The 20,045-nt window shown below is 34.5% G+C and overlaps 1 protein-coding gene across 4 annotated transcripts in view; it reads right to left on the reverse strand.

Annotated features, from left to right (window-relative positions):
- The window catches only part of mmd (monocyte to macrophage differentiation-associated), a 35,730-nt gene that overhangs the window by 14,272 nt on the left and 1,413 nt on the right, over positions 1-20,045 (reverse strand). Inside the window, exon 1 of one of the 4 annotated variants that reach the window (XM_088927648.1) lies at positions 10,783-10,881. The exons of 1 other annotated variant lie outside the window; for it this stretch is intronic. In XM_088927648.1, coding sequence (XP_088783774.1) covers positions 10,783-10,838 — 56 coding nt within the window. In that variant the 5' untranslated portion in view covers positions 10,839-10,881. Of the gene's footprint in view, positions 1-4,061; positions 4,443-10,782; positions 10,882-20,045 lie in introns of those variants that run through there. 2 more of the 4 variants (XM_088927652.1, XM_088927650.1) reach the window with 2 other exon arrangements.

Below are 20,045 nucleotides of genomic sequence, written 5' to 3' on the forward strand. Positions count from 1 at the left end.
TGAGTATATACAAAAAATATTTGTGTTCTAATAACAGAACTACTGATCTAAAAAAGTCTGCTTTTCTCAGCATTACTTAATTAAATGAATGGCACCCCAGCCAAACTGAAGAACTGCACTGTTTATAATCTTCAAATTTTCAGTCTTCTGCCTTGTTAATAAACAAGCTAACTTGCTGTATAAGACATAGGACTAAGAAATTAAGATAATTAAAAATATACCATGAACATAACCATTTTTTAACTTAACTTACAGAGATCATTTGTTATTGCCTTTATTTATAACAGAACAATATTTTAGTATACTGTAAACGTGTTCAGGATGTTGCTGCTATTATAGCACACACTGACACTGTACCATTGAACTGGAATAAGAGGACGAATACAGGCCCCACAAACACTCAAAAAGGAAATGTGCATTTTTTCAAACAGTATGTACCAGACCTCCGTGAGTGCACTACTTAATTGTGAAGGGGAAACTGTAGTACTTAAAATGCTGCTGCACAAGGACATTAGTCGAAGATCCAGATTATTCAGGGATTTACACACCCATCGGCTACAGTAAGGACATAACACTTAAAAGGAAAAGGATAGAAAACTCCCTTTCACTTTGATAAACCTTTTTAGGAAATCTTTGATCTGATGTTTGCCCAAAATTTCAGGAAGTGTTTTTTTTTTTGCCGACAAGTTGAGGATAACTGTGTGAAAGGGATTTATTTTGTTCACACAAAAGGGTGGCAGTTTGAAATGTTTCTGTGTTAATAAGACTCTCCTGGCAAATTCCTGAATACAATACATATTGTCTTTTTAAAATGCAGAATGACTATAATTAATTGTTCTGTACAGCTCAGTAAACCTTAACGACACACAACACCCAATAAACCGCCATCACAGCTCTAACCTGTTGGTGTTTACAGTACAAATGCTGACTCTGAGCTTCTATAACCTGTCATGCGATAAGGCCACAATGAAAGGGATACAGTAACAACAGGGCACTGAAGCCTTAGTTCATATTGACAATGCCATTGCGAAATACAATAAATACTACACTACGATTTGAATAGAAGCTCATATGGACAATGCTATTGTGAAATACAATAAATGCTATGTTATGGCTTCAATAGAAGCTCCAGGATGGCATAGCTACATAGATCCCCTCCAGATTCACACACAGCAAGCCCCTTTTTATTACACATTAGGAACAATTCTGCTGACCAAGATTTTCATTTGAAAAAAAGAGAATGTGAGCCTTATAGGTCTGATAAAACAAATTTGGTTGCAGGATTTTTCCCCAGTCAGTGTTGACTCTGCTATGCCACAGATTATTTTTCCTGAACACCAGTTAGGATTACAGTTAGGGGATGAACAGCCCATTTATGATTTCCTGCAGTCCTCAGTTATGTACAGAAAGTCTTCTATGGAAGATAGGCTGAAAATGGTGCAGGAGGAATTGGGAACAATTGTCTCTTTATTTGGCAATGGATTCATGCTGCTGGTTACCATGGTAAAAAAAGGCAAAATAATGTGACCATTTTTATTTTAAAAAATATCCATCAATTAACCACATAAGCCAATTGAGAACATATTTTCTATTTACATTGATAACCTGGAGAGGTCCATTTGTACAGAAGTGCTTCCCTGAAGCAATCTGAATGCAGTACCTTGTTCAATGGCGCAACAAAAGCCTTTTAATCCATGAGCATGCAGTCCACAATACAGAGAGCCCCGACCACTAGTCTACACTGCTGATTCCAAATCTTTTCCATTAAGTAAAAAAACAAGATAGAATAGCATATTTTTGCATTTATAAAAAAATGATTTAAGTAAGGAATTGTTCAAGTTTTTTTAACCTGACTGGTTGACCTTAAAAAAATACATCCTTGAAAGTTTGTATCCAAGACATAGAATCGATCCCCTTTTAAGTCCTGTTAAAAATTATTTTGTACCAGAAACAACAAAATTGTGCAACTACCCCCTCTATATTTAAATGCACAGTTAAGTGCAAATATTCAAGGTATTAGTGAATACATCTAACCATAGGAATGCACTTGTTATTAATGTGATATATCACCATGTAGTGGTTTGAAATTCTTAAAACAGTTTGTATTTTTGTTTCCTTCTAAAGCGGTATATGACACTGGTACATATTATAAACTCAAGGACTATGAACACTGTACTCTGAAGTAAAGTACTCAAGTCATGTTTTTGTGTGTACACTATATACAGTTTACTCAAATTCTCATCAAGAACTCAGAAGTCAACACAGGCTTGATCTTGAAAGCCTGAGATAAATAGTTTATGAACAATGCCTGTGTAGAATACAGTAAAGATGAGTGTTACTGGCTAAATATTAAAATTAATTTGGAATGAAATGAAAACTAGTCACTAATTTTTAGTTTCTCAGCGAGTCAAGTGACAATTTTATGTTCGCACAACTAAGTATATCTCTTTTCATCTTGTACTTAAAAGTTGTTAACAACATACATTACACACTGCAAGAGATACAACAAATAAAATGGCAACTTGAAAAAGATCAAATAATCCCTGAGATTACAGTGTACCATTTCAGCCACATGACTCTTGCATGAACAGGTACTACCTGGAGGAAACCTCAGTGTAACCACAGCTAGGCAAAAATAATTGCTGAACTTCCAGAAGTGGATACATAGCTGGCCAGCTCTCTGAGGCAATGAATACTCCACATCTCTAGCTCAAAAACCATTCTTTTGCAACCAGGACATCCGGAATTAATGGAAGATACTGTTTACTTCATGGTTGGAAGAGAGGTGTGAAAACAGAGTCCCCTCGGTATTGGCTGCTGATACGGCAGGACATTAGAACCATTAGAAATTCTCTGCAAAGCATGACCACTGCAAAACACACATGAGGCCAGTACATCGCAGCAAAGAGCACTGCAAATTCTAACATGTCTTGCCCTTCCAGCCATTTGGAACACTTTCCCAGATGAGTTCCAGTTTTCACAGCGCACACACATTTGTTGTTGTAATTTGTGGGACACCCACTCACACAGGAATTTTTACTGAACCATCTGCAACAAAATATTTTGCTCTATCACAAATGTCTGCCTGCTGGTCAGCTTTTCAAGAGGGCAGTATCTGCGTGTGAAGACTGTGCCCCTGCTCCACCAGCATGTCCTCCTTCTAGATGTGAACATATAGGCACATACAAGCTGTCCTCCAGGGAATTGTGATGATATCCCAGTAACCATTATCTTTGGATACTTTCTTATACAGGGGGTGCCAAGAATGGGGCAGCAGTCATTGGACCCAAAATGGGGATCTCTTCTACCAACTATACAAGAACCCGCTGCCATAGTTAAAAAAGACTGAAAGTGGCACCATCAAATATTAATGCCACCTGTAACCCTGCTTGTACTATCTATGAATCTCAGATTAGGTGTCTTTCAAACCTATTAGGTCAAGTCTTTATCTACACTTCTCTCCAGTGCATAGTCATTTGTATAATTCGGGATTTATACAAATCATACACAATTATATTTCAGGTGTACGTGTTCTCAGATAAACTTTCGCTAACGATGACTCCAAATCGTGAAGTGAATAAAGTACTGTATCTTGATCTCAATCTTTCCTTAATGTGGAGTTCCTTCATGAGTGTTGTTGCTTCCATTGCACTGAGACGGGTTTAACGTTGCCAAAAAGCTGTGATATCTCTTATATCAAAATTGAAAGAAGGCTACCTTGACTTCAGCGACATGCGGAATGCAGCATAATTAATTACAATTGCATTACAATCTGCAGTAACCATCCACAACCAGTTCCTAGCAGAGCAAAACTCACGGCCGGTATCATTAAAAACGAAACTAATAAACATAGACCTCTTTTTGTAAAATAATTTCATTAATTAATCCGATACATACACAGGTTCCATTATTGAGAAATATTACTGTGCAAGGCTTTGGTTATTCAGCTCCGTTCCTTTGATCCATATCAGTAGAGTCAGTATATTTCAATCGTATGAACTTGATACAAAGAAAACGTTCATAAGTTTAAAGCTTTAAAGATTTTTTTAAATTGGACTCACCTCTGGAAACTGTTCTCTCTCTTCATCTTGGAATAAACAACGGTCGAAAAACTAAAAGCAAACGGTTTCGAGCTACAGGATGTCTAAAATCAAGAAAGGGGCCTCTAGCGACCAGCACTTAATGCTAAGAAACGTGAAATCTCCTTCTGAAGAAAATATTTAAAAAGGCACTGATTTTAGTCTTTTTCGCATTGTGACACTGTTGGAATTAGCAGGCTAAACTGCTAAAGAGCAAATTTAACTATGCAGAAGGCTGACATTCTCATTCAGGGTTAAACATCATTACCTACTGTACACCCCTCAACTGTTCCCCACGTACCGATTTCCAAAACCTTCATTCGTGCATTGTAGTAGCTGAATGCACAATGACAGACGGAGCATTTCACCAACCACAGCGCGGGAAAACCGTATTGTCCCGAATGCGACCAATCAGAATTGGGTAAGATCAGGCGGTCTTTGATCTCTGAAATGGCTTTATGACGCTATTGGAGAAAACACAAAAAAATTCATTTCGTCATTTTCTTGAAAATTCTGAAACGGGGTTTCCCAGTCTTAAAAGTATATTATTATTATTATTATTATTATTATTATTATTATTTAACGTCATTTAAAAAGACATGTATAAATGACTTTATTCTGGGCTCATGGACTTATTATCTGTTCTTTAAAACACAACATAACCGATTACTACATAGTATTGTAGTATGAATATAAACCTCAACTGTAAAAAAAACGAATTCCTCCTGTACTGTATAAAGCAGTGAAGGTCTTTGATTTTAATGTATTTAGATTTTTCTTAACAGTTACAGTCAGTTGAAATGCTGTTAGAAGTGTGAAATATTCTACACACTTTACTGCCCAAACACATGTAAAACATAAGCTAGTCTTTTCATGTGAAATAACACATTGTTCTCTGTCATACATTAGGGCTTTATACATTTGTGTTTTGGGCCCTTTCTTAGTTATTACATTTTATAGTTCGTTGTGTAGCTTAATTTTTCCAGAAACCATTTTTGCAGTCAAAGATATGGCTAATAATAAGTGTTGATGGGAAGTAATTAAATTCTGCATGCTGAATCCATATCTTTCATATGTATTGCCTTAAGCAAAAAGTTGCTTTCACTCAATGAAACACATTTTATTATTCTATGTAGTGTGTAGGGCAATAAAATTATTTGATAAGCCCTATCTTTCTCATTATTGCTTTTAGTCATGTGTCAGGGGAATGTTAAGAAATGAAGGTGTCCAAGCAAAATGGATGACACAGCACATTGTAACAACAGTGGAATGCAGAATTAATTTTCCAGCGAATCCTTGTTTCCTGACTGCAGCTTAGCAGACTTGTCTTGACATGAGACATGAGGCCCAGAAAATTAGTTCTGCAGGTTTCTGTTATGGGGCGTCAGTTGTAACCTCATTTGCATCTTACTGCATAGCACTCATTTTAATTCTGTAGTCTCCTGAATAAGTAGGATTGATGTAGGAATGATGTAGTAGTAATGTGTGTTTGTCTTTGTAAATTGACTGAAGGTCAGAAACACATTTATGAAGTTAAAGGGTCACAAATTACTATATAGTTGCTGGCAAAAGTATGAAGACTGACAGTATGAAGCGGTCTCACTGTATTAAATAATTGTAAAAAAGCATCAGAAATAGAAACTGATCCTAGCATTGATTCCCTACTGAGAAGTGTTCTGAAGAGAAAATTGTCTTATACAATATACTGTATGAGTACTGCTAAGTGTGAAGAATGTACATGTACTAATCGCCACTGTATATGTATAACCATGAGGGATCGTGTTGAGTTAGTACAAGCAATTAGGGTGATTTTAAGTTTCAGAGGTTAAATATGTCAATAGAACAACTCTTAATATACTTTCTTAATAGCTGTATTAAGGAAGTGCTCATGCAATTACTATTTGGGATTTTTTTTAAATCATTCTAATAAAATTATAATAGAATGTGCAACATGTTACTTTATGTCTGCTGGAGTGAAACATCATGAGATCTATACCATAGATTCATTCAAAATAAATACTTATAGTCTTAATGAAGACTTATGTATTTAAGGATAAAGATATCTGATCCTACAGTATGTTAGCAAAATATTTTGTTGAAGTACTCTAAGTCTTGTCAGTTCTATTTGTGTTTTTAAAGCTTGGCAAATGGCAGAAAACATTGATTTCTGGATTTCTTCATTGAATAACTCTTCTATTTTGTGTAGCAAGAATGATCAGATTATTTTTAGATTTCATGTTTTCATTAGAGAATTGAAATATTGTGAAATTCCCAACTTTGAGAGTACAACTGTGAATAACTTGAGGCACAAGTGGAAGAGGTGGCCTGAAGTGTTAAAAATATTGCCAGGAAATGCTTTTCTAAAGGCGTGATAATTCTGATTATCTTAATGCATTAGTGAAATCCAAATTATATGGGGCTTTTCTGGGCGCTAATTATCTTATCCTGTTGGAAAGTTTGATTGCATAACATAGTTCTCACATGATGCCTCCATTCTTAGAAAAGGTACACATATGGAGCAGATTTAGAGCTAAGACAAAAAACAACCGACAACATGTGCTTTGAGTGATCTCTTATTTCACTGGTACTTCCGTTCGAAATCTCTCCATAGATACCTTCTCCACATTATTTTGTGAGATAAATACCATGGAGCTGTTCGGGGGAAAAAAAGGATTATTTTCTACTTAATGTTGTGATTGAAAAAGTTTATGCATGTAAATGTTTGTATTCTGTTTTAGATAAAACATGTTGTTTTAGTAGTATTTGATGTGCAATTTACAGGACTACATGGTGTTGTTTACCCTCATTCCCATCATCCATTACATTTGGAAAACAGTTGATCACCATAGGAGCATAAAGATTATCAAAGACAGCTAAAAAGTGTGTGACATCTACTAGTCTAGAAAGCTCAGAATGGTGAGAATTCAGTCCAAAAGGCTGTTTGTTCTGGTATTTTGAACTTATAGTTCTACTTTGGGAAAATGGGCTAACAGATTAAACGGTGAGACTTTTTATTAGCTCCCAGTTGGATAAATTTAGTGCCATGTTCTCTCTGGAGCTGTTAGAGCCTTAACTCTTTAAGCTATGCTGACAAAGCGTATGAAATGTAACCGGGAGATCACAGTTCAATTTCTTGCCTTTGTCTTATGTTTTAACAACACTTGTTCCTGCAATGTTCTGACAAAATGAATGTAAAATGAATTAGTTTAGGTAGTTTAGTTATATTAATAAGATTCAGGGCATAGTTAAGCACATCTACAGTACTTTATATAATACATTTCTATTCATCCACATAATTTAGTGATCCAACACAGTTCATTTACCACTAATCTAATGCCATGTAAATTAATCCTGATTTTGTAAATCAAGGTGGGTGACTGTAATTGGGGGACATAATTTTCCCTGTTGCTAATTTTAAACGTAGTTAGTTATAACACTTCTGAATGTCATTAATTCTGAATGTCAAATCATTTTAAAAATTGATGCTAAAGGGAAAAGTAATACTTTCTCATTACTCAATGAAAATGCTTTGACAGATATAAAATATCCTATAGGTTTTGAAAGTGATAGGAAGTTTAAATAAACTGTATTTATATATTATAGTTAAATAGGAGAAATGTGGAACATTTTTGCTTTAATGCTAATTCATATATAAACTAAATTAATATAACTTTCTTTTTTAAAGTCCATTCTGCTGAAGTGACAGCAATTTGAAAACTATATTAGCAAGCACACCAGGATAATTGTACAAGCCATATGTTAAGAATTAGTATCTCCTTATCCTGGCTAGAATTTGACCTTCCCTGCTGTAGTGGTGTTAACTCCTTAGCCATGCTATAGATTAGAAACACTAGAGCAGGGATCATACAAGACATGTATTCAAACACACAGAAGACCATCAAGTTTATTGCAGTTGTTTCTAACATTTTGCAGTCAACTGAACATAATTCTTTCCATATGGGAAAGAAATAGAGGAGAGTCATTATACTGGCACCATTCCAGACATGAAAGGCTTGAAAAAAGTGGCTCAACAGTTAAATGTATTTGCATGCATAATCTACTGTAGGATTGATGTAATAATGTCATTGGCACTTTATGAAACAACAATTAATTTCAGTATCCATTATTTGTTAATTTTCCCACCTTGACCAGTCTGTGCTATTTTTTAAGGTGCAAGAGGGATTAATCATTTAGTCAGGAGAGTTCATGCTGCTGTTTTGCAGAAGAAGAAGTAGTACAACTTTTTTTGCTTGTTAATGCTTGGCAAAATGTTAGTAGCCAGACCACAGTCACTTTTCTGTGCTTCTGTCTCTCATTTCATTTGTGATTACACTTCAAAGTTATTATTTTTCTTTATGCATTATTGTATAAAGAATAGTTTGTTTTACGTTTATAAATGGTCTTGCATGCAAAACAAATATACAGTGTAAACTTTTGTTCTGATAAAAAATCCTTAGACATACTTTGCATTGACCAAGTCAGAAAGTTTGCAAACCTGAAGGCTGCGATAAGATAAGAACTGAATAAACAGAAAATCTACAGACATGAAAATATAAGACAAGAGACTAAGTGGGAAACTAAAATATTTCTTACCATTTTCAGTCACTGCAGCAGTAATAAATAAACTATGAATTATGAGTGATATATGTAATAAATAGGTTGAACACAGTATAGAAAATAAATGTACTTTAAAATTAAAAGCAGCTGTTAGACAAAACAACTCACATCTACAGTAAGTGTTTTAACTCTAGAACACTTTCTAGTGCAATAGGTGAGACAGCATCAAAGTAACTTTAGTCATATTAAAGCACATAACATCTCAATACCATTCTATGATGAAGTATCACAGTATGTCAATTACAGTATGTGACATTATGACTTTGACAAAAGACCACTTATGGATGAGGAATATATCTGTTGATGGCAGATACTTTTGTGGCATCCAAACTGACAACAATACTTGAAAAGCATAAATATATTATCATTTTATTAAGTGTTGTTTAATTACCACAAGTGAATATTTTATTACTATATGTAGAAAACAAAATAACATAAACTTGGATGTGTCCATACTCAACCAAAAATTCAAGTAAAGTATATTTTGCAAAATGAAAGTACCCTTATTTTTTATATTCTTTGTTTTGGCTTGGTTTTAATAACAAAAGAACTGTGTGAAAAATGCAATGTATGAATTAATTTAGAGAGTTGTTTTACAACATTACTCAGTAGGGAGCTTGCAGATTACTTAAACCCCTGAGCTTGTATGCTTCTTTGGCTGGAAATGGTGCCTGTTCACCCTGATCACCCCAGGGTGGATTGAAGAGAAACCTAGTACCAGAAAGAGTTTCCACAGAGCACCGTGCGAAACTCCTAGGGACCACAGGGCATTTCAAGCTACAACCTGTGATTCAGTTTCTCATGCATAATTCCCCACTGTTGAAACAATGCATAAGGGCATCCATGAATGTCATACATTTCAACAGGCAAAGTGGATATACTTGAATGGATGGACCTGACTGTACCTGATCACTTGACTAACTGGTCATACGTTTAAGGATATGTTAAAAACTATGCACATTGTGTTTGAGTATAAATTGGTGTTAAATAATTTGTTGTTGTTTCAGCACAACTAAAGTGATACACAAATACAACAAAGTAATAGAAAATCAGGCACTGTGGTCCCAGGTTTCCATAAAGGAAAAGTGTGGGGAAATAGCTCTTCTGTGTATTTTACTGTGTAGTGGCTGGTTTGCCCACAAGGGAAATAAGGATTTATGTCTTTAAATTTCTCTGTCTGGAAGAGCTATTAGATAAGACATATCTCTTAACTTGTTTAATTTAACCTTTGTGGAATTTGACCCAGTTGCTGCGGGTGAACTCCAAATGTACGCCTCAAAAGTCCCCCAGCTAGTTCAGCAGTATAATAATATGATCCTTGTTATTTTTCCATTTACCACAATTCTTTTTTTTTTCTTAAAAAAAACTAGATTAGATTTTAATCCAATGGTCATGAATTTTACTTTTCAGGAAGTATACTAGGAAAGCTAACAAAGATTATTTTTACTCTGCTGTAGATATGGGGCTGAGCAGCATCTTGATTGCTTGTTCATTAAAATTCACCTAATTAAAATTTACTGTACCTTGGTACATTTACCATATTATATTCATATATTTACAATTGCTTTACCCTGGTTTTTGTAGTAGTTGTCTGTGGTGCTACAATAGCTGTCTAAGCTATACTTTACTATACTACAGTATATTATGGTAATTTCATGTTGCAAAAAGTGTTTGGATGCTTAATATCAAATATCAAGGTATTCCTATAGTCCAGTGTAATAAATTATGTAAAACTGAAAACATATTATGATAGGCTTCAGATGTTGCTTTTTGTAACCTTCCTAATGTTCTCCTGACGTACAATTGAGAAGAAATCATCCTAACTGATTTCTCTGTTTTTTAACAGTATTACTGTTCTGTCAGAATTGTTAACCAACACAGGATTTTAAACATCTTGTCTCTCTAACATTGTTAGATAGACACTTGTCATTAGATTGTCCGTCTTATCAAAAAGGTAAATCATGAGCTTCTCAGAAATCACTTTTAGATTAATTGTTTGTGGCATTTTTTGACAATGGAGAAATTTGAAATTTGAAGATTTCCAATACATATTGGTATATTACTGTACCCAAACATTTTGACACACCTGAAGAAGGCTCCACGGCCGAAACGTTGTGTTCTCTTTCTTCTTTTTTTCAGCATGGAATAAACCTATTACTTGTCATTTTGGCCAGATGCCTGGTACCTTCTGCCAAGAAGTTGAAGCTGGTCTGAAAATGGACATTTCAGCATACTGTAGCAATGATTTTTAAACATACATTGAAATCAACAAAAGAATTGTAAACTGCACACAAAACAAATGTTCTTGATTGGCCGTCTAAATCAACAGACCTCAATCCAACTGAAGATTGCATTACAATAATGGAAACCAAAGGGTCTGAAGGTCTTAGAGCAATTCTCCATAGAGGAATGTTTATAAAATTCTCCTCTAAAGTGCCAGAAATTCCTAGCACACTACAGGAGGTGTCTAGTCAGATTAATTCCTGCCAGAGGAGGATTTTACAAAATGCTAACTATAGGGGTGTGAATAAACATGATCCCTGTGATTTATGGGCTTGATTATTTTAAAATTATATATGCCTTTTCTCTGAGCAATGCTATTAAGGTTACTGTGTGACATTTTTAGTTTTTTTTAGTGAGAAACATTATCCACTCTATAAATCATCCTGTTATTTGAAGTTAGTTGTTTCTGTTTCATCAGAGGTATGAATGCATTTGGAAGGTTCTGTATATTATCTATTTGACGCACTTCATTCTGAACATGTTAAAAATCCATTACTTTAGCTTTTATGCTGTCTTGAAATATTGCTGAGAAAACCTATTGACAGATATTTAAATATGTTAAGGGGCAAATTAACAAGATGAAGATACAGTACAGTTATTAATTAAAATAATTAAACTGTTAGGAATTGAACTTCATGGTGGATGGGAATGCTTTGTTTCTGTGTGAATCCTTATAACACTTCTTAAAGGTTTCTAAGAGTACAAACATTATGTTTCTGAAGCACCTGTAGCATATTCTTTAATTAGCATGCCACAGAGCTGTAACCCGTGCTTTCTACTTATCACATTGTCTAACATGCTGCTGGCATTCATTAAAGTCAATATTTACATGTTAATATTTGTTGAAGTCAATGCTTGGTCTCAAGACACCATAAACAACACTTCATTTCCTGTGAGAAATACATAACAAAGAAATGAGTTAAACTGCTGCTGTATAAAGCCATGAGTAAGTCTTTCTTTCTTGGAGTTACATAATTAGAAAGGGAATTGAGGATAATTATGTTGTAATGTATTTCGAACTAGTATAGGAACTCTTAAGTCCCCACCTGTGGGGTAGGAAGGAGAGTAGCCATGTAATTATATATAAAGTTATGAATGCAGTAATTTGCAGTTCATGGATTACTAGCTAAAAGATGGAGTAAAAGCACAATGCATGTTGATTTATTAGTCTTATAAAGAGTCCTGTATGACCTTTTGATTACCAATCCAGTTACTGCACAGAATGTTAGGGTATCTGGTACTCACTAAAATATTGGCGGGATATACTGTAGGTATGGGATAGCTCTGTAAAAGCAACAGTGGTGAATATCATTGGCATTTACTTGGTCAGCAGAATGTTGGAAGAGCCCTAAGTGATAATATTATATAATATTATAATAATATTTCAGACAATAAAAGACAATAAAAAAACAAATGATTTTCTGAAGATGATTTACAATTCAGTACTGTGAATATTAAACATGCCAGTACTTGCAAGGGATGGATGTGGGATGTGGAATCTGATGAGTCATTTAAAATAACAAAATAAACAAGTAGGCTATGACAATTATTCTTATGTTTTTTGAGACTTCTAGGTAATCAGTTTTACTGAATTTCACTAAGGAAATATATGTATTATACAGTATGTGTGGTGCGGTATCTTTTATGTCTTTGTCTTTTTAAATTCAAGCAATTGATCCTGCTTTTGTTCTGCTAAGGTTTAGGCAGTATTTGGCTTCACTGGCTTCAAACAGCACACGTCAGTCCTTGCCTGCTCTAATGAAAAAAATAACTTGAAGTATTTTAAGTCAAACTGTACTAAATCATTGTAAATCAGATAGCATTTATCTAATGTACTGTGTGAAAGTGTAAAGTAAACCACATTATGTCTCCAGCTAGAGCCTGATTTATTATTTAGCAGCTTTATAGCACTGCTAAAAGCTGAAACACAATATGGCAAGAGGATCTTTTTGTAATCAAATCTTTTTTGATCTTTTGGAGGGGGGGCGGTACAACAATACACCAAACCAAAAAAAAGGGTCAGTCCCATTTTCTTCCATGTCACTTCTTTACTTGGGCTCTGAGCATTTCCAGCAATAAAATCAGCATTTTTGATGGCTATTTCTTGCACAAAATGTATGAGTGATGTCCATGCACTTTCAGTGCAGTCCTTGTGTATGTTTCTCTGGCGAGAGATCTGGAGTCCCATTATGCTGTATTCCAGTGTTCCTTCTCAGGCCTCCACACCTGGAGGTAGTGGTATCCCAATGTTTGGTGGTTACGATTCTCTTTCAAAGAACCTGGGCTTCATTGTTAACTAACTGAAAATAACTCAGCATAACAATGAGAAAAACAGCCTACCTTCCAAACAAGTCTTTCCTATTTGGAATTTTATTACAATAATTTTGTAAGCATTCCAATCTACCTTTTCTGTCTTTCATGGATGAAGTGTTCTATACATCTAATGATTAAAAAATAAATACAGTACAGAACAAAGAAGTTAGTGCATTCTCATACAGTATAAGACTACATGACCTCATGGTTTCTTGTTGTCTTCAAATATTTAAGATGTAGATGTAGATGCAGTGTAACTGGGAAACTATCTCCCTTGTGAAGTAGACTCCACATTTTCACGGAAGCTTTTTTATTTACAAATGCACACAACCATTTACTCTATGTCTGCTTTGCTTCTTTGTCCTGTTGTGTAGGATTCATTTCAGTTTAGTGACAATTCTGATCAAGGTTAACACATGCAGATGCAGATGCCTTCCAATAAATCCCAAAAGTTGAGACTGTGGTCATTATCTATTTTTATGAATTCAACCTATTCTTAAAATCCAGAAATGTCTCACAGCAGAGTGGCGCCATTATTTCCTTTATTTTTCTTTCAAGCCTGTGTTTCTAATTAAGAGGCATGGCAGTTACTGTAATCCCATTTTTCAGAAGGTCTTTAGATTATTCACTGGAAATTCTCCTGTGTGATCAATGGAGGATAAAATTTAAGGATTACATTTATTCAGTATTAAAAATAAAATCTCTAAAGATTTTTTTTTATATTTTAAAAAATGCAGTAATAATGAGGTGCTTCATTGCTCTGATTAACTTAATCACAACCACAGTATTATTTATATATGAAATCTCTTGGTACCAGCTGCATTCTTTATCTGTACTATGTCAACTGAGTATAATAATGTATTCTTGTATATGAGCTTGTGTCAGGAATTTTAATTTATTATTACTGATTAAGGCAATGCCAGCTGAAATGTCAGTTATGTACTCCATAGGTCACAAATAATGCATGTTGTCTTTTCTGTTATGATTGTTGCACGTTTGTTAAATTTCTTGATTTGATGTTTTTACATTTATATAATTAATTACTAGTGACATTTGGGTGTGCCTCTTTTAAACAATATATTATAGAAAAACATTGTATATCAGTGGTTGATTTAGTGTCACACGTAGAACAATATGCAACTGTTATCTGAGATAAAAGAGATGAATAATTTATAGCTAGAGAAAGCAGTATTAACAGACTACGGAAAATATCTGTTGTGCACCATAACACAGAGTAAAAGGACCTGAAACCTTATTCTGTGGGAACAGTTCACATTTCCCTTCTGCATCTGATATTTTGGTCAAAAGTTCATTAGTATCTTAATTATTCATTGAGAGAGACTGTGTATTGATAAAAAAAATGTTGCCTGAGAATTTTTTTATACAAACATTTACTCTGTTAATGTAAACTGCAATATTCTTGACAAAATAATTTTAACACAACTTTATGTAAGCTTATATATTTATATATTATTGTTTATAATAAAAAACTGTATATAGAATTAATAGCATGTGCCTGTAATTACCAAATAATATTACACAAAAACATCCAGCATTGCTTTTTGCCAGTTTCATTCCCATTTCTAGCACATTTATGTGGGAAAGCCTTGAGGGTGGTATGACTAAAACTATGATTAACTTTGCAGTTAGAATTATATCTGTCTAGTCAGGTATATGGTATGTACTTCACCATTATGGTAGTGAGGTATTTACATGCACAATGTTGCGTGTTTGTGTACTACTACAAAAAAAAAGAAACAGAGAACACAGCACAATAAAGATTACACATCTGATCACTAATTGCGCATGTGGGGATTTACTTGGCTTTGTGGTCAAGCTTTGGGTCTGTTGACCGTAATCTTCTATTTATATACAAGAGCTTGTCAGGGATTGAACAGAAGCTTAGGGCTTAGATGAGTATTCTTCATAAGCTTGTACCCAAGAAGTTCAGTTTCCTTAAAAGCAGAAAGCCACTGGCCAACGTTTTTAATACTTTCCAACTTTTTTGTGTGTATTACAAGTTAAACGCATACTAATACAGCTGTTGGAAAAAATACTGGCGTCAGTAAAATGCATTCAGTACTATAGCATAGTAAATCCTCATAAATGTTCTAAATCGGTACAGCCTGAATGGTTCACCCCGAATGTTGAAGGCAATCAGCTGAGCACAGGCAGAGCTCTACATTCACAGGTTTGAGCCATGTCACGAGATTCCTGAACATTCTCCAAAGGTCGGTGTGATTAGTCAGCCAGGGCTCTCCCAGCATACTGTAACACATTGAATCCTGTAGCCTCTTAGACACTTGGATCACAGTGCTGTTGGTGAGGAACATGCCAGTTGGCACTAAACCTCTAATGTGGTGCTGTGTTGCCTGTGACATGTTAAAAGATGAGTGACTCAAAGGTGGGTGGGGAGGAGAATGATCAGTGAGCCTACACTTCCCCTGTGTGCAGATGCAAAGTCTGCAGGTGTGAGTCAAGACGTGAAAAACACACAATTGGAAATCCCAAATCTGAAGGGTATCACAAAATGCAAAAAATGATTGTTTATTATTTTAAATTGTTATAAATAAAAATAAAACCTGAAAATGAATCAAGACTACCAAGCACCCCATTATATTTTGATCTATATTGAAGTTTACAACTACAGCAGGAAGGTGTTAGAAGTGAGCCTTATGACATGGGGTATATCAAGGAAATAAATACATGTGACAGGAATGCACAAATGTGTAGCATCCCAGCAGTCCTCTCTCTAGTGTTGAAGCTAAGCAAATTCACAAAAGAATCTTACATACGTACTTCCATTTTCTAACTGCTTTATCCAATACAGGGTCGCAAAGGAGCCGAAGCCTATCCTAGCAAGCGAAAGGCAGGGCACAATCCGGGTGGGACATCAGTCCATCTCAGGGCACATACAGACACACACACACTCTCACTCCAGTGCCAGTGTTCCCAGAAGCAAATTAGCCTACCAGTATGTCTTTGAACTGTGGGGGGAAATCTGAGCCAAAATGATACACATACAGTACTATCTATATTTGTCCTATTCTGAGCTGATAACGTGTTTATGCTGGGAATTAGTATTTTGAATATACTTAGTACTGGGAATTTTCATATAAAGTCAAGACAGTCCCTTACTTGGAAAAGAAAAACCACAAGACAATTATTCTTTTTTAGTTGCACAATGTAAAAAAATGCATAAAAGCCACCACTTAATATGATGTATACCATGTACAGTAAAACATAACAACTACTGGCCACAACTTAAGTTAATCGAATAACTGTGACATTATAAATGCTACTTGAATAACTGTGACATTATAAATGCTACTTAAATCATTCCTTATTTTATTTTAAAATAATTTTTAATCAGTCTTACTAAAAGTCCACAAGAGAGTCATAATTTGTATCTCTAAAAGAATTAGATTAAGGGTAGTACCATTAACTATAATAGACAATGTGTGGTGTAGTATATATGATTTAGAGTTTATAATCATGTTCATAGTTATTTCACTGTGGTTTGCACCCATGCAATGCTGCAAATTCTCAATAGAAAGGTTCCCAAGTACAAATACTTATTCTAGTATATCATTGGTTAAAGCAGAGTAAAATGTACTGTAGCTAAGCATGGTTAAATCATGGAAAAGCACAAAAGGAGTATTGACAATGTATTATACAGACCCAAGATCAGAAAGGCAAAGTAATGGAAAGAATAATGGAAAAACGTGGCAAAAATACCAAGCAAATTTACTAGGGTAAATGCTGCTTCTGTCTGGAGTCTGGATCATAAAAGTGCTTTCCTTATACTGTACCTAGTTCTTACACTCAAGTTGATTCTAGTATTCCCTCCTTTTTGAATCTAAGGTTGTCTTCCCTTGTTGACATAATACATCTACAGTACAGTCAATCTTTGTCACTAAAGGGTATACATGTACTAATAATAATAATAATAATAATAATAATAATAATAATAATAATAATACATAGCACCTTTAAAAGTGATGTCTCAATGTGCTTTACAATAGGTGTAAAAACACTTATGAGGATAGCAAATTACAAAATAAGTACATGTACGAAAGACAAGTGGATAAAAATGCAGTTAGAAAATACAGCAGACACAAACTTTAAGTAAAAGCCTTTCAGAAAAGAAAGTTTTTGAGTCTAGATTTAAATCAGGGAAGTAGTTCAAGTAGGTAGCCACGTCAGCATGTGTAGGCTTCAAAGGAACAAGTAAAGGTTTATTCCATGCTGAAAAGAGAAGAAAGGAAACACAACACTCTTTTCAGCATGGAATAAACCTTTACTTGTTCCCTTAAATCAGGGAAGGTGACTGACTGATATCCTTGGGGATAGAATTCCAGAGCTTTGGACATAGCCAGTGAAGGCCCTGTAACTCTCAGAGGGGGACATGCAGTACTGTATTGCAGTAGGCAGACAGGTACCAAGGTGTAGGTGAGCATGAGGATTTTGAAGTCAACTTGAAACCTGATAGGAAGCCAGTGCAAGGACTCCAGACAGAAGTAATGTGATTGCTTGCACGCAACCTGGTCAGGAATTGTGGCTGCTTCAAATTAAAGTTTGTTCAGTGTGGATTTAGATACCCCGTTGCAGTAGGGCAATGCAGTAATCAATTCTAGAAAAAAACAAACATTTATGTTGACCATCTTTTTTGCAACAGTCAAAGACAACATAGGATGCAACTTGGCAATTTCAAGGTGGAAGAATGATGTTTTTACAATATTCTGGACATGAGGATCAAAATACTGTACATGTAGGCTGGGGCGATTGGAATAATAGCTGTCAAATGTTTCAGTTAAATTCTAAGTTTCTGTGCAAAAATGCTCCTTTGCCTTTGTGTGAGCCTTAGGTTTGTCTTGTAATGCTTGTTTTATGCAATAAACTTGAAGGTCTTGGTCACTTGCACAATCCCACATGATTTTGCATTTAATTTATATTTCTTTACATTATTCTTATTATAGATGCACTTTATTGAATACTCCATCATTCTTTTTGGTGTTTGTTTTACCAGCACATGTGTGGGCAGGCCATTAAATGTACCACATGACAAATTAGGTATCACTGTAATGAATGTTTAACTTGATAAACATTATGCTTGCACTTTGACTATGATTTCCTTGAAGGTTTTTCTGATTTCCTATGGTTTCAAGTTGTGCAAGTGTTGTAAAATGCAACAAGTGCAATAAAAATATAGATTAGATTTGCAAGATGACATATTAGGTTAAGTGCCCAAACCTTTGAGTTGTGATTTTAAATCCAAATCAAGTCAGTCAAGTCCATAATATTTATGCATCTCAGCAGACTGCTTAATTACCCAGTAATAAATAAAATATCTGCCGTATAATGTAGAAGCTTTATTAGCATAAACCCAATGGCAAACAAATTAAAAAGAAACTTTTTTTCTGTTACTTATTTGCACATCAGGCAGTAATAATTCATCCTCACTGTCCTCAAAAGTACTGGTGTGTATCACAAAAACAATATCTTTGCTTTTTGCTTGTTTTAAATATGACCTACAGTATTTCTCTGTGAAACATAATCTATGTACTAGTGTGTGCGTCATTAAATTGACCTTGGTAATTATTTTTAGCAATACATACAACCACATGATAAATGCTCTTAGTTTATAGTATATCCAAAGTGCTAGAATTCGGGGTATAACCAGTCACAACCCAGATCAGGCGCTTTTATTGTGCTGCCTTAGGACTGCACCATATTTCTTGTTTGACATGTTATTTTGCTTATCAAATATGCCCTGTTGAATATTAACAATATCATAGATATAACCTGATCTGTGCCTTGCCACATAAGACCAGAAACGTTTCCCATATTATTCAAATGTATGTAAGATTAAATATTGTTTACGGGTATAATTAATTACATTGCAACTCAATTGTCATCCATTATGAAGAGTTCTGGAAACCATAATGTTTCTCTCTATGTCAATATTAGTAGTAAACCCGTTTCTTTATGAAAACAAGATTGTACTACATCTAACAGAAATTATTGGGTGGAATAATTAACACATCTTTAATGTATTGTAATGGCACTGTGCAAATTTTCTGCCTTAATTAAAACATGTAATAGGATAAACAAGCTTAACATGCAACCTAATTGAGACGTTTTAAATAATTCTGGCTGATATCATGTATTTAAAATCCAGTTTCGCAAATTCCATTTTACAAGGGCAAAATCTAACTTAATGCTGTATGTCATACTGCTTTGGTTTCTGAAGCATAAGATATTATTGTTCTTTTGCAAATTTCAGCATATTGAAAAGAAAAAGAAAAGATTGAATCATTCTTTATAGTTTAATTTGCATAATGAAAGAAAAAAGGTCAAAATAATGCAGGAGCTAAAGAAGAAGAATTATCTTTATAATTACAAAAACAAATATGTTACTGTACTATAGCATATTAAGCTGTAACATTTTTGTCATAGGAATGGTTCTAGTTGTTTTATTTTAAGCTAGTTATTTGAATGATTTGTAGAAGCAGCCTTCTGTGCAGCCTAACACTAACACTATGCTAAACTTTGAATTACATGAATATTTTCTTTCATTTGTTATTGGCATACAAACAATTCCAGTCCTTTAGTTATTAGGTTTATTTGATTAAGTGAAAAACCCTGCTACTGATAAGATGGGTCAGTGTGCCCAGGTCAGTTGCACAAAATACAAACTTGAATGCTGCCAGATTTTATGGATTGGGAACTTTGTTTCCTTTATTCAGATCT

Source organism: Atractosteus spatula, chromosome 11 (assembly GCF_055471065.1).
Source record: "Atractosteus spatula isolate fAtrSpa1 chromosome 11, fAtrSpa1.hap1, whole genome shotgun sequence".
Lineage (NCBI taxonomy): Eukaryota > Metazoa > Chordata > Actinopteri > Semionotiformes > Lepisosteidae > Atractosteus > Atractosteus spatula.